A 24,936-nucleotide genomic window follows, 5' to 3' on the forward strand; every position below is an offset into this window, starting at 1 on the left:
CAGAGCGCTTCCCCAAGGTCCTGATCAACCAGGCACAGACAGTGGGTAGGTGCTCTGGGGTGGGCTTCCTGCCGCCTTTGTTCCAGTCCTCTGGCCTCTCACTAGGAGAGCTGGTAAGGCCCAGCTGGAAGCACATTTCCTGCAGTGGTGTCTGTACCTGGGGAAGTCATGCCTCCTGTTGGCTGGAGCAGATACCTGCTGATGGTTTTCCAACCCCTCCCACCCCTAGAGTCCCACTTCATAATCTGCAGGACTCTGAAGTGAGGCTGAGAGCAAGGGGAAGAGTGTCTCTAGAAAACTCATCCTATACCCAGCCGCTTGGGTCTCCTCTCCAACCTTGGTGAGTTGGAGATGTGCTTCCCCACCTCACCCCAGAACTGTAGCTTCTGTGCGAACATCGGATAGGAGGCAACTTTCCTGAGGCCTCCAGAGCTTTGCTACTCAAAGGTCAGCTGGCTTATTGATTTATAGCGATAAGCATACAGACAATAGCTATTTCTATCAGTGTTCAGCACGTAATGTATATTTAGGGCTTGAGCGTTTTCACCAAGATATCATGTTCAGAAACGTGAAAGAGGCCCCTCACTGTGTCCTGGAAAGTTGGTATTGATTCTAGAAGTAGCCAAACAAGGGCTGTCTTGGACTCAAAGTACCCTGGTACTGTTTCTGCTCTTGCTTTCTTGTCTCTTGCTGCCCTTGACTTGGAAGGGGAAACCTGTGAAGGGGAAATACCCTTTGAAACCTTTGGATGGTTTAAATTAAAGCTGCACTTTTAAATAAAACAACAGGCAAGAAGAACGCAGATAGCTCACAAAGTGTTGCCAAGCCTAGATTTTGCCAGGCTTTCTCTCATGATAGATTAGAATCAGGCATAGCATAGTAATTATGTGGGATCGGTTATCTCCTAGGAAACAGTTTTTCCCTTAGATGGTTGATACATTTTTTCCTATTAATAATATCTTGTGTACGCAGTGTATTAGGGTTCTCCAGAGAGATGGAACTGAGAAAGAGGGGAGAAAGATTTATTATATAGATTATATATAGGTTTATTATATATATCTATAGAGAGAGGGCTGGGGGAGATTTATTTTAAGGAATTGGCTCATGTGATTGTGAGGACTGGTAAGTCTGAAATTTGTAGGGCCAACCAGCAAGCTGGAAATTCAGGTAAAAGTTGATGTTACAGTCTTGGAGGATTCCCTCTTCAGGAAACCTCAGTCTTTTCTCCTAGGGCCTTCAACTGATTGGATGGGGCCCACCCACTTTAGGCAGAGTAATCTGCTTTACTCAGTAATCTGCTTTAATCTGATTTAAATGTTAATTACATCTAAAAAAATACCCTCACAGCAACAACTACTCTTTTTCTTTGGTTTTTTGTTTTGTTTTTTGAAAGATTTTTATTTATTTATTTTAAATTTTTTATTTATTTGACAGAGACAAACACAGCAAGAGAGGGAACACAAGCAGGGGGAGTGGGAGAGGGAGAAGCAGGCTTCCCGCTGAGCAGGGAGCCTGACGCAGGGCTTGATCCCAGGACCCTGGGATCATGACCTGAGCCGAAGAAGGCAGACATTCAACGACTGAGCCACCAGGGTGCCCCTTGAAAGATTTTTTTTTTTTTAAAGATTTTATTTATTTATTCGACAGAGATAGAGACAGCCAGCGAGAGAGGGAACACAAGCAGGGGGAGTGGGAGAGGAAGAAGCAGGCTCATAGCGGAAGAGCCTGATATGGGGCTCGATCCCAGAACGCCGGGATCACGCCCTGAGCCGAAGGCAGGCGCCCAACCGCTGTGCCACCCAGGCGCCCCCCCTTGAAAGATTTTTATTTATTTATTTATTTGAGAGAGAGAGAATGAGAGAGAGCACGAACAGGGGGAGGGGCAGAGGGAGAGGGAGAAGCAGGCTCTTCCCTGAGCAGGGAACCCAATGCAGGGTTTGATCCCAGGACCCTGGGATCATGACCTGAGCCGAAGGCAGGTGCTTAACCGACTGAGCCACCCAGGCGCCCCAACGAGTACTGTTTGACCAAACAACTAAGCACCATAGCCTAGCTGAGTTGACACATGGAATTAACACTCAAATGGAATTATTTTGCTCTTTCTTGGCTTATAAGCCTTAATTGGTGTTGCTGTTTAGCTTGTCTTCCTCTGTGGTCTAAATATTGTACCCGGCCTTTGAAACCAAGCCCTCTTCCTATCCAGAGGGAAGGCGTTGTGGTGCCTCAGACTATAGAGGGGTCACTCCTTCCCTCACTTGTTTTCTCCTTCCTCTTCTCAGAAGTGCTGCTGAAGATGCATTCCGTTGGAATCTGCGGCTCAGATGTCCACTACTGGCAGCATGGTCGAATTGGGGATTTTGTTGTGGAAAAGCCAATGGTGCTGGGGCATGAAGCCTCAGGGACAGTCATAAAAGTGGGATCACTGGTAAAGCACTTAAAAGCAGGTCAGCAAAACCCTTCAACTAACCGATTTATTTATTCCTCAACATAAATGAATATTTGTGTTCCTTTCTTGGGGCTGGGCCTCTGTTAAACCCGGGGGTTACAGCGGTGAACAAGGCAGTCTCCGTTTCTACACACATGGATCTTAACCTCCCACAGAGGAAGACAGGTCTGGAACACACATACAGTTATGTAATTACTGTTGTGTTGAGGGCAACAGAGAAGAATAGTGAGGTGATCTGTGTGTTCTAACCAGATCCCTGGCCCCTCAGAGGGAGAAACAATTAGTCCAACATCTGAAGGCAACGAAGGAATAAGCCAGGTAAAGGGGTAGGGGAAGTGGTCCAGGCATAGAAACCACAAACTGCCACCATGAGCTGAGAAACAGGGTCTTGGATACAGTCTTTGATCTTATTGGATGACTGGAAAACCACCAGTATTTTCTAGATGTGCTTACTTTGTGCTCTTGGAGGGAGGAATTCTCAACTGTGGCAGCCTGTGATGTTCCCCAACACAGTGAATTAAATCCCAGCTGTGTGACACGGCCAGCTGTTGACTTTATCCTTCCTTTGCTGATGAGGCCACTGTACAGCCTGGAGAGGACATCAGATTATTCGAGACGGGGAGAAGGTTGGCAGGAGATGCCATTCTGTGTCAGTTATAAGGCTCTCTGAGCACAGCTCCACGGAGAGGAACTATCCAGCCCTGAAGAAGCTGGACTTGTATTTCATTTAGGAACATCGTCAGGCCCTCCTGTCATCCTGTACAGAAGTTGACGCAGCCCCTGAGATTTTGTGATGTTATCCCAAAGAGGAAGATCCATAGTTTCCAACAGCCACTGATTAGTTCTTACCTGTAGGACGAGATCTCTTAGTATTAGTCATAACAAAGTGGGGTTCTTTAAGTTATAGTAAGTGCTTAGTCAGCATCTAAAATGGGTCTAACCTTGTGCCAGGTGCTTTGAGGGATACTGGGAATTGAGAAGATCCAGTCCCTGGATACTTTGATCTAGTTGGGGAGACCAGACATCAGGACATACATAAATACCAGTAATTAGAGAATAAGACCATAGCGTGCTATCAGGTGTTAAAAAGAATACACTCTAGCAGTTCAAGGAAAGGGCATTTGTTGTGGGCAGAGGTGTTTAGAGGAGTTTCATGGAGGAGATAAGTCTTTGAGCTGGACATTTAACAATAATAATTACAGGAAGAAGAAGGCAGCATTATAATATTCATTGATTTACTATTTATTAGTCTCCATGTTAAATATTTACATGTATAATTATGTATTTCATTGCTGAGACAGCTCTGAGGTAGGCATTATTTTCTTCCTTTACAAATGAAGAAAGCGAAGCATGGTGATTGCCCAGAGCCACACACTCGCGAATCTCAGGCTGGGGTACTGGCCTTGGTCCTTCTGACTCTGAAGCAAGTGCTCAGAATGACTGGGTTGTCCAGCAGCTAGGGACCTGAGAATGGTTTTGTATTTGAGTTAGTGAAGAGGTCAGAAGCGAATATTCTGGTTAAGAGAAACAAAGTAATAAAATAACAGAGGCAAGTGTAACATATCTGGGGTGCTAATAATTCTATGTTGTTCAGAGTAAAGGTTTTATGTTGGGGAGTTAGTGGAGATGTTAAACATGCAAAATCTATATTAAAGTCCCTCTTTAAAAGGCACTATACAACTGTGAGTTATTATTATATTATTATAATGTAATCGTTAGAAGACAGGCTGAGGCATACAGTACTCCACCTGATGATAAGGATCTTGAATGCTAGCTTGAAGTCACTGTCAGTGGTAGAATGGTAATTTGGAGCAAGGGCTACAGAGAAAGTAGAGAGGGATGCATACAGGTGGAGCAACACATTTTGGTAGTTGCAAGGATTTCTGTGGATCCTTTTTTAAAAGATTTTATTATTTATTTGTCAGAGAGAGAGAGAGAGAGCACAAGCAGGTGAAGCGGCAGGCAGAGGGACAGGGAGAAGCAGGCTCCCCGCTGAACAGGGAGCCTGATGCGGGGCTCGATCCCAGGACCCTGGGATCATGACCTGAACTGAAGGCAGACACTTAACAACTGAGCCACCCAGGCGCCCCTAGAACACAAAATTGTTATTGAAGTGTTTCCCATGCTGATTTGGACTAAAAGGTCTAATCAGCTAGTCTAGAAAGAAGAAAAGCACTCACTGAGTAGTTCTTGATGTTTGTTCCTAAAATTTTAACATAGATCTTAAAGAATCAAGAAATCTAAGGCATGGAAGAATTCCTAACTTATGTACAATCTGGCTATCTATCTTACAGTGTGAATTTCCTGTACAATAATACCAGCTCGGATAGTTATGATAATGCTAAATACAATAAAAATAGTTGATATCACTTACATCACTACTGCCACTACCATCACTGCCACCACTACTGTTAACGAGCACTAACTGCATACCAGCACTCTGCACTCCTCTGTAGGTACTTTTAACAGAAAAAGACATAAAAATAACTTAACACCTGTCTGTTTAGTAAAGGGCAAACCTGCGGCTGATGCGCGTCACCCCAGCTCCACTCGTACGCTCCCCCGGGGGTGGGGGTGAGGACTGACTGGGAAGGGACACAAAGGAAGGAATTTCTAAGGGAGTGGTAGTGTTCTGTATCATGATAGGGGTTTATATTACACAGGCAAGTGCATTTGTCAGAATTCATCCGGTGATCCATGTAAGATTGTGCATTCTATCAATACCTAAATTTTCCCTTAAAAAATAACCAGAGACAAGTACTGAACTCTGGTTAATGATATGCAGGCTGAAGTATTTCAGCATGGAGTATACCAATGGCTACATCCTACTTGGAAATGCATCAGGAAAGAAGATGGGGCGATGGGCAGAAGAGAGTTGGATAGATGGGGTGGATGGGTGGATATGTGATGAAGCAAATTAGCTCCATGTTAACTGAATAGTCAAAGCGGAGGATATCTGGGTGTTTGCTCTACAGTTCTTTCAACTTTAATACATGTTTGAAAATTTCCATAATGAAAAGATAGAAGAGCAATTTGAAGGCTGGGTTTCTAAGCAGTGCACAGTGAGGCAGAGGAGAAGTCCACCAATTCACAAGCCTGAATGTTATTCTCCGCTCCACTGGAGTCTCAGACCTCCGTGGGTCATTTGCCCGAGCCAATCTGCTAACCCAGGAGTCTGTTAACTCCTAGTTATTGTCTAAATACAACCAGACTGAACATAAGATGTGCCATAATTGTGGCTCTTATATTTGTAAAGGCCTTGCCCCATATTTTCAAAGCAGGTGAAGGAAAAAATTCTGTGAACCCCACACAGCAGCTTGAGATGGGCCTTGGCTTGCCTTAGAGAGGGGGCTGGTTCTCTGTTTCCCAAGCTGGGAAGTGGTTGTGGAGCTGAGGCGGGGGCAGGGGAGGGGAGCGTTGGCTTATTCCACGAGGAGGTGAAAGGGCAGGCAACCCGTCTGTGGAGAAGTATGCTGGTCCCTGTCTCCCAGAGTGTGAGTCTGTGCTGCATCCCGAGTTTTCTGTGGCAGCTCTAACGGGTTGGGCTTGTCTAGGTGCTCTGGGTCCCAGGGAGGGGGGTGGCTCCTTGGGCCCGAGTCCCCCGCTGGCACCTGCCCAGGAGAACGTGCCCCTTCACAGAAGCTCTGCCCCTGCTCGCGTTTTCGTCTCCAGGGGATCGTGTTGCCATCGAGCCTGGCGCTCTGCGAGAAATGGATGAATTCTGCAAGATTGGCCGATACAATCTGTCGCCATCCATCTTCTTCTGTGCCACGCCCCCTGATGACGGGAACCTCTGCCGCTTTTATAAGCACAACGCTGACTTCTGCTACAAGTTAGTGCCCAAGGCCTGGCCGGGCCATCTGGGACCTCTCCACCCTCTGTTTGGTTGGGGTTCTTTCTTCTAGTTTCCTGTGGTGGTTTCTTTGTTCTTTTGAGCTCGTAATTCCAGACACGAAGCATCTGCTGGACAGGCCCTTGTTGGTGGCACTGAGGGAAGGTAGCTTGCCTAGGGCTGAGACTGACAGTACTTGGTTTAGTGTCTGAGTTGAAGCTCCCTCACCTCGGGCAACAATAGAAAATTGTTGCCTAACTCACGCCCCTCCAGCCATCCTGCAGATAGCTTGCTGTGGTTCGTCCTCCATTACTGGTTTCCAAGGCAGCTCCCAGGAAAGAGAACTTACTACAGCAGTGACCCTGATCCCAACACCAGTAACAGCAGCCACTGGGGTTTACTGAGGAAGCATGGCCTGGAGCCAGCACGTGAGCTTTGGGACCCTGGGTCCATGCCCTCCTAGTGAGTGACTTTGGGGAAATGATGTCACCTTCTGCTTTGGGCTCATTTAGTCACCTGGAGACCCAATCAGGCAATGCCTGTGGAGTCACAGTCATTAGTACTCTGTGCCTGGCCTTGGGCTCATCAGTGCTTTGCAGGCTTTATCTGACTTAACCTTCGTAAGAACAGCGGTGAGGTGGGCAACAGTGTGGCAGTTTTGTGCAGGGGTGCAGAGGCCAGACGGAGGAGGCTAACTGGGCACACAGCAGAGCCAGGAGTCAAGCTGGGGCAGCCATGAGTCTTAAATTCCTGCCCAGTGCTTACTACCCTATCCCAACTCTTGAATTGGTTTTGGGGTAAGAACTTGTATCTGGCAGAAGCAAAGTGTTGCCCCTTCCGCATGGGTCCCATTCCATGGGGCTGTGGGTGCTACTGCACCACTTTCCTTCCTACCTTCTGACAGGTGTGTTTTCCTCCATCCCAGCCTGGCCCCAGCTGTGGCTCTGTTGGCCAGGATAGGGCTTACCTGAAGGAGACCGGGTGCCAGTCACAGGGGCAGTCTGACAGATCTGAGTTTTCTAGTGCCCACTGGAAGCCTTAAGAGGAGTCACAGGCTAGACCTCGTGATGAGTTTAAGTCAACACCTAACTGCTCTAGAAGAAAGCAGGTTACGTGGGCAGAGTCCACCTTTCAGCAAGTGGTTCCTAAACCAGCCCACTTTGGGCCCTTTCCAAGTCGAGGCACCAAACAAGGTTTTCATGAAAGGCAGAAAAGCAAAATGGTGAAGTTTAAGACTAACTACTGGTCTCTGCCCTTTACCAACTGTGTGACCTTCAGCGAGTTAAACTTTGTAACCTCAATGTCATTGCCTGGGAAATGGAGATGATAATAGCACCGATATGATGAAATGCGTAGAATTACTGACAGAATTTAATGAGAAAAGCGTATCAAGTATTCAACATGAGGTCTGGCACATAGTAGGTGCTCAATAAATGGGGCCATGCTGTGTCATAGCTGTGGCCTTGTGTCTGGGAGATAGGTAGAGTTTAGGTCTAAGAGGAAGCCTCATACTGGGGATGGGGGGACGGGGTTTGTAGGGCATGGTCGGGGGGGGGTGTGTTCTGTTGGCGATGTTAGTGGGAGGGCTGAGGAGGGGCCATGCAACCTCCCACCTTTCCTTTCCTCCCAGGGCGCTTTCTGCTCATATCCGCACACCAGCGCTGGACCCACGCCCGCCTCTCTGGTTTCTTTGTGAGGATTCCTGTACTGCCACAGCCTCTTTATTTTCCTACCCAACTGATTTTCTTTCTTTTTATCTTCCTGCTTCCCCCTTGGCTTCTTGATCATCCTCTAACCTTTTGCTATTCCCTCAACCCTACTGTGAAAACCACCAAGTTGTCTTATTCTCTGTTGTTTATAAAGTCATGATTGCTTGGAGCTGGGAAGAAACTTAGGGTGCTGTCATCCTCTCTCTCCGTCAATCCCCACCGAACAAGGTCGGGGAAGGGGGACCCAGTGACTCTCCAAAGGTCAATGGCAAAGGCAGTGGGCCTAGGACTCTGCCCAGTGCTTCCGCCTCGTCAGTAGAATAATCTCTCCATCACAATCTTCCATCATTGCCACCCCCAACCTCATTTTTCCTGGGTGTTCTCCTGCCAAGGGGAAAGCAGAGCGAAGGGGAAAGGAGCGTGCCAGTCCCAACCAAAGGCTACCCTCCGCTCAGAGCCCATACAAGCTTTGGGGGAATCCCAGATGTAAAGGGGCAGGCGTGTCTGACAGAGTGTGGTTGGGGGTTCCTTGAGAGAGTTTGGGAGTCTTCATTATTTCATTTCAAACTTTTGTGCCTTTTATAGAATCGATAGGGTAGGTGGTGTGGGTAGAAGGGGTGATGGCAGCAATCCGAGCAGGAGAGGACTGAAGTGGGGAGATTTTGGAAGAAAAGCAGAGGGGCGGGGGGACAAGGTGGGGCAGCGGGCAGGCCGACTTCTGGCCTCCTTATTTGGTGACACATCATGGGAATGAGTACTTGGTTTGGCTGCCACCTTTCTTTTTGGAACGTGAGGAATTTTATGTTCTAGCATGTGGAGGTTGGGGGCACTGAATAAAAATACTGGACAGCGAGGACCAACCAAGCAGAAATGAGGTATTATCCACAGAGCCACTTGTACCATGAGGCAGCTAATACAGGGCAGGCGGGATGTGGAAGGAGGAGACCTGGCTTCAAGTCTTGCTTTTCCATTCATTAGCCTTGTAACCTTGGGCACATCTCCGAATGTCATTGGGCTTCTGTTTCCTCTTCTGTAGAATAAAGGTAAAAATAAAGCCTGCCATTCTTGCCTGACAAGGTTGTAGTGAGGATCAAATGAGATAATGGATGAGAAAGCCCTCTAATCTGTAAAGCCTTATGCAAATGTTTGCTGTCATCATCAGTGAGGTGGGTAGTAGGGTCAAGTAGACTCAGTGAAAACCAAGAACCCGGTGGTGAAGGTGACACAGCATTTAACCAGCTACCTGGAAGACAGGCCCTTTTCCCACCATGACTGGTCCAGGGACAGCCAGGCAGCTGCTACCATCAGATATGGTTCTTCTAGAACCAGTATTTTGCAAAGCGGCTGATAGTTGGTATTGTTTGCTGAGGTGAAACTGGAAAGGCTGTACGTAAGTTTGAGAAGCAGATGAGATCCTGGCATGTGGTTATATTAACCTCTTGTTAGATGAAACTTCTCAGTTATTAATGACAGCCACACCATACCTTGTCTTGGATAACATGTTAAAGAAAACATAATGTGTTCACATTCACCAAAGTGATTTGTCCAAAGAAAACCATTTTCAGAGCAGGGCAGTGTGGCCTGGGCTCTGGAATCAGGCATTATCTGGTTTCCATTTCAAACCCTTTGAGCCTCTCACTAGTTTTGAACCTTTGGAGCAAGTCATTTAATTCTCTAAAGCTTTGTTTCCTTGTCTATAAAATATTAGTACCTACTCCAGAACTCTTCCAAGGATTTATGTGAATAAATAGATGTAAATTGCTTAGCACATAAATAAATGCTCAATAAATATTAGCTCCTTTTATTACTAACCCAGAGGGACTAACTGAGTGTGTTGAATGACACCCCAGGCTTCCTGACAATGTCACCTTTGAAGAAGGGGCCCTGATCGAACCACTGTCTGTAGGGATCCATGCCTGCCGGCGAGCTGGGATCACCCTGGGGAACAAGGTCTTCGTGTGTGGAGCTGGTAAGAGACAAATGACACCCTGATTATGAGTCCATTAAAAGGGAATGCGGAGATCCCTCTGCCCATCTCATTCTCCCTCCAATGGCTGAAATTGGCCCTAGAATCTTTCTGGGTGGGCGAGGATCACAATGTCCCCTTCCCTCAGGGCCAGCACTTTGCTAAATAAACCGTCTGCAGATGTAATAGTAACTCAGCTGATTTCCTAGGCCACATAACCTTTTTGTTCATTGAAAGAATGCAATTTGGAATTATTTTTTAACTTGACAGGAAACTAGGGACATATTTCTGGTAGTAAAGGGAAGGGCAACTTTTGGGACTTTCAAATCATGCCAGAGAAGTGGCCTCCTGGTCCATCCAGGAATGAGGTGGGGCCTGCTCGTGGCCGGTGGAAGGAATGGAGTCCAGTCCACCGTGAGCCAGCACTCTGCATGTTGGAGTCGCAGCTGGCTGCCTTCTTTCCTCCCCTGCTTCCAGCCACCCGAACAAACCCGAGCAGCCTCAGACTGAACCATTCTAGGTGTCTAATGCTAGTGACACAGACAGCATGCTCATGCTCCTTGTGGGTGTGGTCTGGTGTTCCTCATACACCTTTTTTTTCATATAATTGACATATAGCATGACATTAGTTTCAGATGTACAATGTAATGATTTGATATTTGTATAGTTTGCAAACGGATCACCACAGTAAGTCTAATTAACATCTGTCACAATACATAGATACAAAGTTTTTTTTTCCTTGCAGTGAGAACTTTTTAAGATCTACTCTCTTAGCAACTGTCAAATATGCAATATGGTATTATTAATTATAATCACCACACTGTACATTATATGCTCGTGATTTATTTATTTGTAACTGGAAGTTTGTGCCTTTCGACCTTCTTCCCTGTATTTCACTCACCTCTCACCCACCCCACCCAACCCCCCTGCCACCAATCTGAACTCCGTATCTGTGAGCTTTGTTGTTTCATTTTGTTTGTTTAAATTCCACATGTGAGATCATACAGTATTTGTCTTTGTCTGCCTCATTTACTGCACTTAGCATAATGCCCTCAAAGTCCATCCATCTCGCAAATGGCAAGATTTCCTTTTTTAGCTGAATACTATTGCACTGTGTATGTATATACCACATTTTCTTTGTCTCTTCATCCACGGATGGACACTTAGGTTGTTTCCATATCTTGGCTATTGTAAGTAATGATGCAGTGAATGTGGGGGTGCATATATCTTTTCGAGGTAGTGTCTTTCATTTTCTTCAAATATACTCAGAAGTGGAATTATTGGATCATATGGTAGTTCTATTTTTAATTTTGTGAGAAATCTCCATATTGTTTTCCATAGTAGTTGGAAATTTACGTTCCTACCAACAGTGCATGAGGATTCCCTTTTCTCCACATCCTCAGCAACACTGTTACTTCGTGTCTTTTTAATAGTAGTCATTCTGACAGGTGTGAGGTGATAGCTCATTGTGGTTTTGATTTGTATTTCCCTGATGACGAGTGATGTCGAGCACCTTTCCATGTACCTGTTGGCCATCTGTGTGTCTTCTTTGGGGAAATGTCTACTTAGGGGTGCCTGGCTGACTTAGTACAGCATGCACATTGGGTGTAGAGATTAAAAAAAAAGAAAGAAAAAAAGAAAATGTCTATAGATCCTTGGCCCTTTTTAAAATTAGATTGCTTGTTTTTTTTTTTTTTTAAGATTTTATTTATTCGACAGAGATAGAGACAGCCAGCGAGAGAGGGAACACAAGCAGGGGGAGTGGGAGAGGAAGAAGCAGGCTCCCAGCGGAGGAGCCTGATGTGGGGCTCGATCCCACAACACCGGGATCACGCCCTGAGCCGAAGGCAGACGCTTAACCACTGTGCCACCCAGGCGCCCCAGATTGCTTGGTTTTTTGCTATTGAGTTGTATGAGTTCTTTATGTATTTTTTGGATATTAATTAGATATGATTTCCAAATATTTTTTCTCATTTGGTAGATTGACTTTTTCATTTTGTTGATGGTTTTCTTGGCTGTGCAGAAGCTTTTTAGTTTGATATGGTCCTGCATGTTTATTTCTGCTTTTATTAGAAAGCATTTGCCTTTGGGGTCAAATCCAAAAATCATGTCGAGGCTGATGTTAAGGAACTTATGGCCTATGTTTTCTTCTAGGAGTTTTATGGTTTTAGGTCTTGATGTTCAAGTCTTTAATCCATTTTGAGTTAGTCCTCATACGTTTTCAGGACTAATGTGACAGGGCCAAATAAATAACTTCGGGGCTTTCTAAGAGAGGTGATGGGTGTAGAACAGACCTGCCTCGATGAGCTAACAGAGGAGAGTGTTCAAGTGACATATCTACTTTAAATCTGCATAATACCTTTTCTGACATGGAAAAAGAAGTCACACATCCCACACGTGTACATACATGCCGAGAAATTCACCCATAGCCCCATCACCTATCAGCCTGAGAGCACCACTGTAAATATTTTGATGTAGACTCTTTCAGGTCTTTAAAAATGAGATCATGCTAAACACACTTTATTTTACTTTTAAAGAAAAAACATCAATATGTTATGAGCATCTTTCCATGACACTAGATAGAAGAGTTATGACATAATTTTTAGGAGCTGTGTAGTATCCCCACTGTAGTTTGTTTAGCTAATCACCTCTTTGTTGGTCATTTCAAGTATGTTCCAGGGTTTTGATTTTTGGCAGAATGCACAAAATTATTTTCAAAAGCACTGTCAAAAAGCTAAGCCTCAAAGATAATATGCATAGCTTCATTTTGTGGGTCTGGTTTTTTGTATTAAAACCGTGTCATCTAGCATGCAGTTACTGTGGGAAGCAGGTGGTCTCCGGGCTGATTTTTAGGCACCTGAACAACTTAGAGCTGCCTGAGCAGCTGGGTCAACCCAGGGAGCCAGTTCACTTAATAACACCCTCCAAGAGAGTCCTCAGAGTGCACGTGTGAAAGATGTGTCTCTCCTTGGGGAGATGTGGTGGGTAGTAAGAAGATAGGAGTCAAAGAGAGAACAGGATAATGGATCCAGACCTTCTGAGACATCTTATTCTCTTAACAAATACATGTTTCCTTGAGCCCTCTGGTTCTTTGACATTATCCCCAAGCAGTGTCCAAGAGTAAATGGCAAATATCTAGCTCTGAGGTCCGAGAGAATGAAATAGAACTCAGCACTAGAAGCAAAATTTCATGTGGAGAACAGTTCTTCATATATTCGTTTACTTATGCATTCAAGCAGTTGTTAAGGTCTCACTATGTGTCAGGCACTGGGATAGATGCTAGAGGTGCACACAAGATATGGTTCCTGTCCATGGCCTGGACAGGGGGAGAGCTGATGTTTAATATTTCACAAATATCTCCCATTTCCTGCTTTATTTAGGGCCGATTGGACTCGTCACTCTGATCGTGGCCAAGGCCATGGGTGCAGCTCAAGTGCTGGTTACTGGTAAGAAGGTTTTCTTTTTAAATCTCCTTGGAGAGGGGGGGCACCTGAGTGGCTCAGTCAGTTAAGCATCTGCCTTCAGCTCAGATCATGATCTCTCCTCAGGGTCCTGGGATTGAGCCCCGCATCAGGCTCCCTGATCAGCAGGGAGTCTTCTCCCTCTCCCTCTGCAGCTCCCCTTGCTTGTGCTCTTTCTCTCTCAAAATAAATAGTAAATTAAAAAAAAATCTCCTTAAAGAGGAAACAGCTCGCTTATGGTTTGGGGCAAGGGCATGAGAGCTATTCTCTTCCTGGGGTGCTAGGTCTGTAAAGGGGCTCCCCCTCTTTTCCCCTGGGTTCCAGGGTTGAAAAGCCCACCCAGGGGATGACCAACTCAGAGGTCAGGAGGAGACTCTTTTGAAGCTTCTGGGAGAGGGTAGATGCAATGAAGAGGAGGACCTGGCTCTTTATGTGTGGACCTCAGATGTCCCTACTGCTCACTTGGTTCTAAGAAGAAGCTTAGCCCTTCGTCCATTTGACAAAACCCAGGAGGCAAAGAAGGGCTGCTTGTGTGTGTGTGTGATGTGGAGTTAGTGGGGTGTATGTAAGAGGGTGTTTATGTGTGAGGTGTGTGGTATGGGTGGGAAATGTGTGTGTGTGTGAGGAGAGCTTATCTGCGACAGCATGTGTGGGTCAGTGTAGTGTGTGTGGAAGCATGTAGGGTATAGAAGGATGTGTGTGTGTGTTTGTGTAAAGGTGTCTGTGAGAGTGTGGGTGTGGGTGTGTAGAATTGTGTGGAGTGTGTGTAAAGGGGAGTAGGGATATAGGTGAGTGAATGTGTTTTGTGTGTGAAGAAGGTATCAGAGTGTGTGTACAAGGTATCTGAGAGCGTGTGTATGAGGAGCAGTGACCTTTCAGAGAGAGAGAGTGCGTGTGCCGCTGTGTGGTGTGTGTAGAGGGTTGTGCGGGGGTGTAGAACAGTGTGGGTGTTTGAGAAGTGATCTGAGAGATGGGGGGAGGGCGAGCGTGTGCACACACGGCTGTGTGGTGTGCATGGGAGCGTGGGAAGGTGTAGAGAGTATGTGTGTTGGGCTCGTCGGCACCACCCACTACACCGGGGCTGCACTGCCATTCAGACCTGCACCTCCACCTTTTGCTCCCTAATCCACCATCCAGTTCTCAGTTTGAAAGAGACTTTTGTTCCACTTTAGATCTGTCTGCCTCTCGGTTGTCTAAAGCCAAGGAAGTTGGGGCTGATATCATCCTCCAGATCTCCAAGGAGAGCCCTAAGGAAGTGGCCAGTAAAGTGGAAGGTCTGCTGGGGTGCAAGCCAGAGGTGACCATCGAGTGCACAGGGGCGGAGCCTGCCATCCAGTCAGGCATCTATGTGAGTTGGGTGACGCTGGCTGAAGCTGGTGGGCAGCTTTGGGCAATCAGCACAGGGTGGGCAGCTGTAAGGAGTGCTGGGATCAAGTGTCTTCACTAGCTTACCATGTGACCTCCAGACAAAACGAGATGACCTCAGTATGTCTGATTTTTGTTTGCTCGTTTGTTTTATCTCACCTGCTTCACATCCTTCCTTATTGGATGAGGCTTAATGAGGTAACAGGTGTATATGGCCCTCGAAAGATGTTACGAGACCCACCCCTTAAGTGATCATATCTGTGATCATAAAAGGACTCTTGGTAAAAAAAAAAAAAAATTCAACAAGAGGAATGGGAAACCATGCCTTAGTTGTGTGTGGGAAATCCCTATCTTCTTTTATTGAGGAAATCTGCAGTCTTTGAGTCATTGATACAAAGCAACAGCCATTAATTTAGTTAGTCACAAGGTGGGGTGGTTTTTCAGGGTCACAGTTGCCTACTCCCCTTCTCTCCTGGACTTGGGAATGGGTAAGCCGCCAGTACCTGATTTGCCCCTCAGCAACCCACCCATAATTTATGGGAAGTTGGCGGAAATGGGGGAGTGGGGGGACACAGGGGTGGGGAGTGGTGTTGACGGATCCAAGTATGATGGAAAGCGGGGAGAAAAAACACCTTCTAGGTTCCAGCCCTACTCTGTGCTGGGTCTTCTGCTGGGTGCTTTATAAGTGTGATGCCGGATCTGCACTGGAGCCGTGAAGACTACTTCTCCCTTTCCACATTTTACCACAGGAGTCCTGGTGACTTGCCCTGAGCATGCTGCTCCAATGCCTGAGCTTTTCTTACTCTATCCACTGCTTAGGAGAGAAGGGAAGAAGGGGACAAGGAGCCAGTGGGCAGCCATGTTCGGGTGGGAGGGACGGGGCTGAGGAGAGCCGAAGCAGCAGCTGCCACCCTGGGCACTCCCGCCCTGCCTCCTTACACTGCTGTCCCACAGCAGTGCGGGCTTCCTCCTTCCTTCTGAGTCACAGCTGGGTCATGCAAAAGGGCACTTTGCACCACGCAAGACCTTCTGGGGAAAGCTGACCTAGTACCCTGGCCGAGCTGCCCAGCCATTTTCCCACCAGGATGCCCCTGGCATCAGGGGTGAGGAAGCGGTGGGATGGGAGACGAACAGGTGCCACTTTTGCTCTGTCCAAAGTTCCAATTGGAGCCGGCCCACCCTCTGCTCTGCAGTCAGAGATAATGGTTGCCTTGTGGGAAGGGGCTAAGAGAACCCAAAACTCAGAGGGTAATGGGTCTGTGTGTGATCAGTTCACCAATGACATGTCTTGGGCACCTGCTGTGTCCTGGCTTTGTCCGGAGACCTTGGGGGCTATGATGCATAAGGTGTGTCTAACTGTCTTCAAGTTGTTGGCAGTCAATGACCCCCACTCCACAGAGAGGCAGTAAAGACATGGCTTCATAATGCAAGACTTTCTTTCTCTTCTCTGCTGCCTGGAGAGCCCTGGGAACAGTTGGAATCTATCTGCAACTGTTGGTGGGGGCCCATTTGCCAGGCTACCTGAGGTGGGTGCAGAGGTAAATGTGACCCAAGGGCCTTACCAGGCCTGAAGCCGGTGCCTCTCCTGAGTGAGGAGTGGAGCCATTATGCATGACCGATGCTATATGCTGCAGGCCACCCCGCCAATGGTTAGGTGGAGGCACCTTATATGAACATAGCTGAGAGTCACTTTCCTGCCAGATTTGTGACTAGAAAATGTTTGGGAGGAGACAAGGCAAATGCTTAGGGCAGAATTCATGTCATCTTGGTGCAGAGGTCATGCCCACAAAACAATGGTCAGGTAGTCCAAGTGTTCCTGGCACCTTGGGTTGGCCAGTTGGGCAGTATTCCTCCTTCTTCTCACTAGGAGGAGAGGAAATGCTGTTGGAGAAACAGTTTTCCAAGAAAATTTCTCATTCAAGAGTTTTCTGGAACTCAGTCACAACTTTGACCCCATGCCCCACCTCACCTTTTTCAGTAGGGAGAGAGCATCCCCCCCCCTTACCAACAGCGTTCATAAGTCACAGGTGGTTTGTAAGTGACTGCGCTTCAATAAAAACAGAAAACGTGCCAACCAGTGAGCCCAACCTAGTGCTGAGCACTGTGATTGTTAGGCCAGCCACCCTGCTGGGGGGGCAACATCCTGATCTTGCACATGAGGAAGCTGGTTGAGTATAAATTCCAGAGTCACTGCTGTGTCGCAGGCCTCTCTTCATGGTGTATCCGTCCCCTCAGAGATAGAGGCTGTGGTGCGTGCCTCTTTTGCAGCTCTACTGGTTAAACTCAGAATGGTCCCCGGAAGTGCTTGCTGCTGCCGACTGTCATGAAAACTGAGGCAAGTGAACTATTTTTCTGTCTCTCAAACACTGACGACAGTGATCCCCAAAAATCTCTGGAGCAGGCACAACACTCATGTGGAATCCTGTGGAGATTATCAGGAGAAATTTCCATGTCTGGCCCACTCCAAGGAGGGAACTGGTAAGGCAGATAGATGTGCGAGGAAAACAAAAGCCGGTGTGACTGATGATACTCTTGGGATGAATGACTCTGGAACAAAAATATTTCTAAATGTCAGCCAGCGTGCATGTATAAAGCAATGTTCAAGCCTTAGAATTCTAATGGCTCTTCCCATCTGTACGTGCTTGGCAGTTTCCTCACCAAGAGGGTAGTTCCTTAGAGGTTTGACAAAAGTCCTGTCTTTTGTGGCGTTGACATCCTAGAGGAGGAATGGATGCTGAGATGAGGAGGTGCCTGAGCCAACACCTGGTACGGAATTGGCAAGGCTCTGAGAGATGCTTGGGGGCTGAAGATTAACCTTGTTTGTAGGGGAGATTCTCGCTGGGGTCTGGAGACCCGTGGCTGTTGCCAAGGATCGTGTGGACAGCAGAAGGGGCCCCCGCTTTGCCTGGTCCTCCACCGGTAAAGTGTGTGATTTCAGGATCCTTAAGAAGATAACTCTGCTGCTCTGTTAAGTTTGGTCTACCTGTGCAAGAGTTCACTAGTAGAGAAAGAATCGTATTCTCTGGAATATTTGGATACTCACCTGATGCAAACAGATATTTATGTGACGAAAGTCATTTTGAGTGAGAAGTCTTCTGATCTCCTGGGTTTTCTTGTTCTCATCTCCTCTTCAGGCTACTCGTTCTGGTGGGACTCTGGTGCTCGTAGGGCTGGGCTCTGAGATGACCACTGTGCCCCTGGTGCACGCAGCCATCCGGGAAGTGGATATCAAGGGCGTGTTTCGATATTGCAACACGTGAGTATGTTGTGGGTGAGCCAGGGTGGCGAGCGGCCAGCAAGACCCCTGCACGGCCTCAGGGACCAAGAGTCTCTCCTGTTTATTCATGAGGGGCACTCCCTAGGCGCACTGACAGCCACATGTCATGGTAGGGATCCAAAGAGAGCATCACTCCTGGTTAAAAAACAGGAGGGCAGAGATGGCAGAGGGAAGGGGGGAAGGTGGGGGATCTTGCAGCACGTTCTTCTTGGGTGTCTGGCCCTCATCACCCAGGCCCTCTCTGCTTCATTTCCTCAAGTGGCCAGCTCTTAATTTTCCCCCTTTCAAGGGAAGAAGGAGAGAAAGGGGGACAACAGCAAGAACTCAAGTCCCTTGGTTTACACCGCAGAGCCCCAGGGCCCACCCTCTCGGGTCTTAGTTCACCCCACCTCATGTTCTGTGGCTCTAGCCTCTTCCCAGCCGGGGAACTTTCCCAGGACCACCTTCCCCACCAGGATCCCTACTCCCACCACTAGAGCCTATGACCATTCCGGCAGCAGAGTGCCATTTGCCAGTGAACTCTGCCAAGCTGCAAAGGGATATGGATGGATTATCGTCGGCTGCCTCTCTGAGGCTTATCTGCCTCTTCACAGTGGCCTCCGTTTGCCTTATGCCTTCACGCCAAAGGAATTCTAGGCTTCGTGACAGACACTGCAGAGGGGTGGAGGCATTTGGGAACAGACTCTGTACTCCCAGATTGCAAATCATAAGATTATTTCTACCATTGTTTGTCCGTAGAATAGACCTTGTAGAACCGCAGCGCCATATAAATAACTATGGCCAAGCTGATCTTGTGCTTGGTGGTTTTGGGGACCTGGTTCTTTCCTCCTGTAGGTTGAATGTAACACTTGTGATCTCTTACAGGTGGCCGATGGCGATTTCGATGCTTGCCTCCAAGTCTGTGAATGTAATGCCCTTAGTTACCCATAGGTTTCCTCTGGAGAAAGCTCTGGAGGCCTTTGAAACAGCCAGAAAGGGATTGGGGTTGAAAGTCATGCTCAAGTGCGACCCCAAGGACCAGAATCCCTAATATTAATTGGACTCTGGCCTCATCCCTGCCCCGCTTCCCCCCCTCCGCCGCAACCCACACCAGTATCTCAGGGCAGGGGAGGGCCTTGATGCAGAATTTTCTTTTGAGTAGCAAAAATAATTAACATAATTCATTATAAGCAGAGAGCGTTACACAGAGGAATTGGTGTGCCTTAAAAAAACAAGTAGGGACAGTTTGGGGGAATTTGCAGCCAGACTGACCTACCTGTTCATACAGAGCAAAGTTCAGCAGGTAGAGCCGAGTTTGTTAGGCAGGTGCCGGGAACTCCCCTTCTTCCTGGAATGCCTGAGTTAAGTAAGGAAAGAAATCTGCCCATTGGGTTCCTGGTTCCACCGTGACTGGCCAGGTGGGGGTGGGAGCTAAGTTACGAAGAGACAACTTTATCCAGACTTAACTGGCTCAGAAATTGATTTTCATGAAAAATCTCAGTTCACGGTCTGGGATGAAGGGTTGGCAGCAGTTTTTAGAGCACAGTGTTTCTAGACATAAGTGCTATTTGGTTTGATGATAAAAGGAAACTTTAAGGAACTGACCTACCTGGGTTTTAGGATAATTTTTAAATCAATTTTTTTAAAAAAACCCAAAACTGAAATCCCACGTGAGGTCCACCCAGCTTGCATTCTCCAAATGTAGATATATAGTCAGGAAAGTTCTCAACACTGCTGGAAGATTGCCTCTTCTTCAACTGCTGAGAATTCTGTGTAACTGCCTTCCCCACACTCCCCACCCCCACCCTCTACACAGTCAGGGGCAGTCACTGTGGGCTCCTTTGTCACTAGGCAACCAGGAGGTTCCTTAGAGCAACAGTCAAGGGGAGTCCTCCTGGGAGACTTGCCCAGGAGGATTTGGCCAGTGCACCTGTCTTCCTGCCCCAGGATGAGCATTCCCTTCACACTCCCCGATGATGATAGACAATTCCATTAAATTCTGATGATTATAAACAGAATTCCCTCCTCATATACCATTAACGCTCTTGGTATCTTTCTGTTGGAATGATCTCTCCCGTCTTATTTTAATTGTAGGGTTTTCCTGTGTAAGATTTGGGTCCAAATCACTTGATGCCCATTTGTGACTTTGAGATTATTAGTCAAGAATGAGGATATTGTAGCAGTGACATAACTTGGGCTGCAGCCTTTTAATCCTTGCCTTCAGCTGGGAGTGGAGGCTGAGTTTGAAGAGGCTCTGGCTTTCTTGTAACTGGGGAGGGCCGTGACCAATGCTTGGAATCCCTCAAACTGCTTTGGGTAATAAATTGTGGTTGGGGTGCCTCACTGTTGCCGCCTGTTTGTGCCCCTCTTTGGGGGAGGGGGTGGGGAATGGACTCCGGTTACTCATTTCATAAAGGGAAGGATCCAGGATTTTTGAAAGGGACATATTTTCTGCATCAAATATAATTTCATTAACTGCTAAAAATTTATGTTAATGATCTCTAATCCTCACAGCAAGCCAAATGCCCAGGATTATTTTACAGCTAAGGAAATAGAGCAGCCAAGCAATTTGCTCAAGGTCACCCACCGCCTTTCCTCTCCCATGTTATCTCTGGAGGAGGGCAGGGAATTTTGAAACTTGGGTGCACACTCAGCAGCCACGTAGCTCACTTGTGGAACTGTCCTACTTCCTTCTCAGAGTCCAGCTTAGCTCCAGGGCCACACTTCCCAGCTGCCTCCTCTTGAAACCCCTTTCAGATCCGTGGTGCCCAGAGTTCCTTGAATGTGGAATGAGAAAGCCTTCTTTCTAGATGGAAGGCTTCCAACAGAAATGCCCCCCGAGGGAAGTGGATTCACTGTGAAATTCACAAGTAGCCAGTTTGTCTTTGATTGTGGTTTGTTGGAGGGATGAGGCCACTGAACCTGCGAGGGACTTAGGAATGACAGGGGGGACCCTGGAAGGGTGGGGCTACCAAGGATAAACCCGAGTCATTTATCTCACAATCGTGACTGGGCTGCATCTTCCAAGTCGGTGGCCTGCAGTCTCTGTTTCCTGGTGCGTTTAGCAGGGCCTCATGCTGCTGCCATGTGGGCAATCATGAGGAGTGGTCAGCCTGATGGAAAACAGCAGCTCAGAGAATACCTCCCATTTCCAAATCCTCCCACCGCTCCCATGCCACGGTGCACTTTCACAGCTCTCAAGCAGGGGCAGACGGCTGGCTACTAGGTGAGTCCTCAGGGCGGTGAGAGGACCCGAGCTGGAATTGCCGAGCTCTGTCTGGCTCCCTGGCCTCTGCAGCCTTGTGGAATGTTCCCCTTGCTGTTTGGAAGGCAGTGCAGGAAGCCCAGGAATTGATTTCTTCCCACCACCTCTACTACGTGCTCAATAAATATTGATTAACTCAGTGAATCAGTCCCGGAACCCAGAATATGGCCCTGCTGGCCAATGTGTGCTCTGTCACCAGTGCCTGGCACCTTGTCGGCTTTCGATCAACACCAAGGACCCCACCCAGCCAGCGCTCCCAGCATGAGGCCACTCTCACGTACAAGTGGAGGTGTACAGGTGGACAGCTGCGAAGAAAGACCCTGAAAACAGGCTAGACAGCGGAAGGGGGAGGCCAACCCATGGACGCTAAAGGAGAAAAGGGGCCACAGCTCCAGCAACTCCCTCTTGCCATCCACCTTCAGCTCCAGTGGACGTGGGTGTGAAGTCACGTCCGGACTGCCTGTCCCTGGTTCTCAGGCCATCCCGGTCAGCCTCACTTCTGTGTATGCAGTCGGCCTCTTCCTTCTGGGCTCCTATTACTCCCTTTGGGAGAACAATGAGGGCTGTGGACAAGTTGGTTGGGCCAGGAGTGCAGGAGGCAGACAGGATTTATGGGGCATTTGCCTTTTCCCGGAACTGTCCTCTGCACATGATCTCAGCCTAGGCTTGGAATACAGGCCAACAACGGGACCCGCATTCCTGAGCCGCAGCCACCTCCACACCCCCACCCACCACACACACACACACACATGCACGCACACTCAAGTCCTGGGAGGTTCAGGCAGGAGCAGAGTGAGGAACGGGCAGCAGGGACGTGGTGTGGCCAGGAGCTCTGCGCAGTACCCGCCACGTGGAAGCTGCACGGCAGTCCGTGCCCCCCCCCCCGCCTCCATCCCCCACTCTCGGCTTCCCTCTCCTCTTAAAACCCTGCTGGAGTCAGACACTGAGCTCCTTCCCTGGGCAGCTGGACGTGGCACAGGATGTGCAGATGGTGTTCCTGCCAGGAGACCGCCCGGCGAATCTTACCGAATCTTACTGTAGATGGGGTGCGGGTGTAGCCTCTATCCTCAGGGTCTTCGAACCACTGGGCCGATGAGACACAGCACGTTGTAAAGAGTTTGCTGGCAGGATTCTTGGTTCTATCTCATCCTGGACCTATCAGTGACTCACTGATTTGCCAGGTCACTTCCCCACTCCGAGTCTCGGTTTCCTCCCTTTTCAATGGAAGGACTGGGCAAGATGATCTCAAGGTCTCTATCCCCACTGCTATTGTCACCAGCTAGACCCTAAGACTTATCTTTACGGCCCATTTGCTGTACTCACCGACCTTTGTCCCACTTTTCCCCTTAAGCTCTTCTTTCCTGCTTATCTCTTAACTCAGGCAAAAGACCCAATGGGCATAACATCCCATGATGGAAACCAAAACTCAAGCGGTAACAACTGCCCTGATAAGACCCACACGACCCAGCGGCCCAGACCAGTTTGAGCTAAACCCCCCGACTCCAGCCTGTGCCACCAAAGAGCCATGGAGTGACCTCTGGGATGACTGGCAATTACCTTTCCCTCGTTATAATACTAAAATATCCATCCAAGGAGGAGCACAAGCCTCTTTTACGTCATACACGTGCCTCTACATACCATGACAAGGATCCCCTTTTTAAATATTCATCCTAACCCTAAATAAGAGGAACTCGTCCACCCTTGCTTGGGGAGTCACAGCTTTGGAAGTTACTCCCCATGATCTTATTTGCTGCAAATAAATTTTAGATTTTGTGACAACTCACCTAGTGTAGTTTCTACCTGCAACTCACCAAGGAGTGAACTCACATTAGTTCAGTTACAATATTATACAGGGCTCCCAAGATGCCAAGGCCTGGGGAGTGGGGGCCCTTTTTGGGGGGGGCATCAGGCTGGAGGTGTGAGGGTCTTGGGTTTCGGTTGCAGTCCTGTGTGTGCATATATATATGTATGCGTATGAAGAGGTCACCTGAGGGACGGAGGTGAGAGGAAGTGGGGGTGGGGATGCTGTCTGAAGAAGCACCGGTGTCCGGGGCATCACCTTGTTCTGTTACTTGGCCTCAGGTCTGCAGGTGTGGTCCTGAGGACATCTGTACAGCCCAGAGCCAGGCCCTGGGAGAAATGGCTCCACCACTGACTTCCCTGCTGGTGATCACCGACTGGCCTTTCTGTGCTCTACATGGGACTGGAGGCAGAAGCACAGCCTAGCAGGGAGTGGGCGACCCCATAGTTAGGGTCCATCCGTAGTTAAGAGGGAGCTCTGGAAAGAAGGTGGGCCTGGGCCAAAAGTGGGCCCATTGTGGGCACAGCACCACCGAGGCACAGTGGGGGCTGCGGCTCCCTTGGGACGAGCTCCAGCCTTTAGGGGGGTGGTGCTAAAGCCCCATGTGTCCTGCCCAGATCTCACAGGCTCTCCGTGTACTGAACCACCAGCTCCTTGGTCCTGGAGGCCTCTCCCACGGACCTGCCTCAGCTCCTCTCCCTGCGGGAGTCCCAAGAGGCTCAGCTGTTCAGTTGTGTGCAGAGCCCTTGTCGCCAGGAGATAACGGTGTCTGTACCTCCCCTTATCACACACATGTGTACATTGTTAAGAAAATAAAGGCAGATAAGTAAGAAGAAGGGAAAATCAGCCATAATCTGTTCTCCAAGGACAATAATAAGTTGGAGAACTTCCTTCCAGCTTTGTCCTGTGCGTCTCTATACATAGGAAGCATGTACACGTGTTCATAATCAGAAATGGGAATGTACTTTACCTACTTCCCCCCATTTTCACCCATAACAATAAGGATTTTTTTTTTTGCTTAACAATCACAATTCCATTAATGAAATTTAACAATACTTGCCTCACACCATCTAATACCCCATCAGTCCAAGTCCAACTTTCCCTAATTATCCAAAAAAAAAAAAATTACTTTCTCCCCCTCATTTTCTTCTTTTTTTCTTTTTCTTTCTTTCTCTCTCTCTCTCCCTCCTTCCCTTCCTTTTCTTTTCTTTTTTTCCTTTTTAGCTCAACCTTTTAATATAAAAAAATTCACTGATGTACAAAATGTGAAAGTGTGATAGCGATAACATATGAAATCCTATGAGAGTCCCTTCGAGTGCACACAGAAACTAACGCAAACCATTGCTAACAAGCAGCGCAGACAGGTGTGTTCTCCACTCCACCAATCACAGACCAATATCTCCTCCAAACATCCAGTAAGGAAAAGTAGGGCATCTGCTGGGAACAGCCAGGCAGACTTCTTACTCACGATGGACCAGCACAGATAAACCCAGCCAAAGGAGTACTGCGTACTTAAATTCAGGATAGTCATTCATGAGCATCGTCACAATCCCAATATAAGGAACAAATCCCCTTGCTCTCCCCACGACATCTTTCTTCTCTAGCCATTGTTGTCCCTGTTTATAGAGGACTTGGTCATCAACCATGTTGTTATCTCCTTGTGTCCATTTTGTTGCTGCTTTTTTTTAAGGATTTTATTTATTTATTCATCTGAGAGAGAGAGAGAGAGAGAGAGCGTGCACAAGCAGGGGGAGTGGCAGGCAGAGGGAGAAGCAGGCTCCACGCTGAGCAAGGAACCCGAGGTGGGGCTTGATCCCAGCACCCTGGGATCATGA

General features: G+C 47.9%; 1 protein-coding gene across 1 annotated transcript in view; it reads left to right on the plus strand.

Annotated features, from left to right (window-relative positions):
* The window catches only part of SORD (sorbitol dehydrogenase), a 34,083-nt gene extending 13,705 nt beyond the window's left edge, over positions 1–20,378 (plus strand). Inside the window, exons 3-9 of the mRNA XM_026518408.4 lie at positions 2,280–2,444; positions 6,119–6,278; positions 9,838–9,956; positions 13,334–13,399; positions 14,587–14,762; positions 17,914–18,035; positions 18,921–20,378. Of these exons, the coding sequence (XP_026374193.1) occupies positions 2,280–2,444; positions 6,119–6,278; positions 9,838–9,956; positions 13,334–13,399; positions 14,587–14,762; positions 17,914–18,035; positions 18,921–19,086 (974 nt within the window). The 3' untranslated portion in view covers positions 19,087–20,378. The remainder of the gene's footprint in view (positions 1–2,279; positions 2,445–6,118; positions 6,279–9,837; positions 9,957–13,333; positions 13,400–14,586; positions 14,763–17,913; positions 18,036–18,920) is intronic.
* The last annotated feature ends 4,558 nt before the right edge of the window (positions 20,379–24,936 follow it).

Source organism: Ursus arctos, unplaced genomic scaffold (assembly GCF_023065955.2).
Source record: "Ursus arctos isolate Adak ecotype North America unplaced genomic scaffold, UrsArc2.0 scaffold_36, whole genome shotgun sequence".
Taxonomy (NCBI): Eukaryota; Metazoa; Chordata; class Mammalia; order Carnivora; family Ursidae; genus Ursus; species Ursus arctos.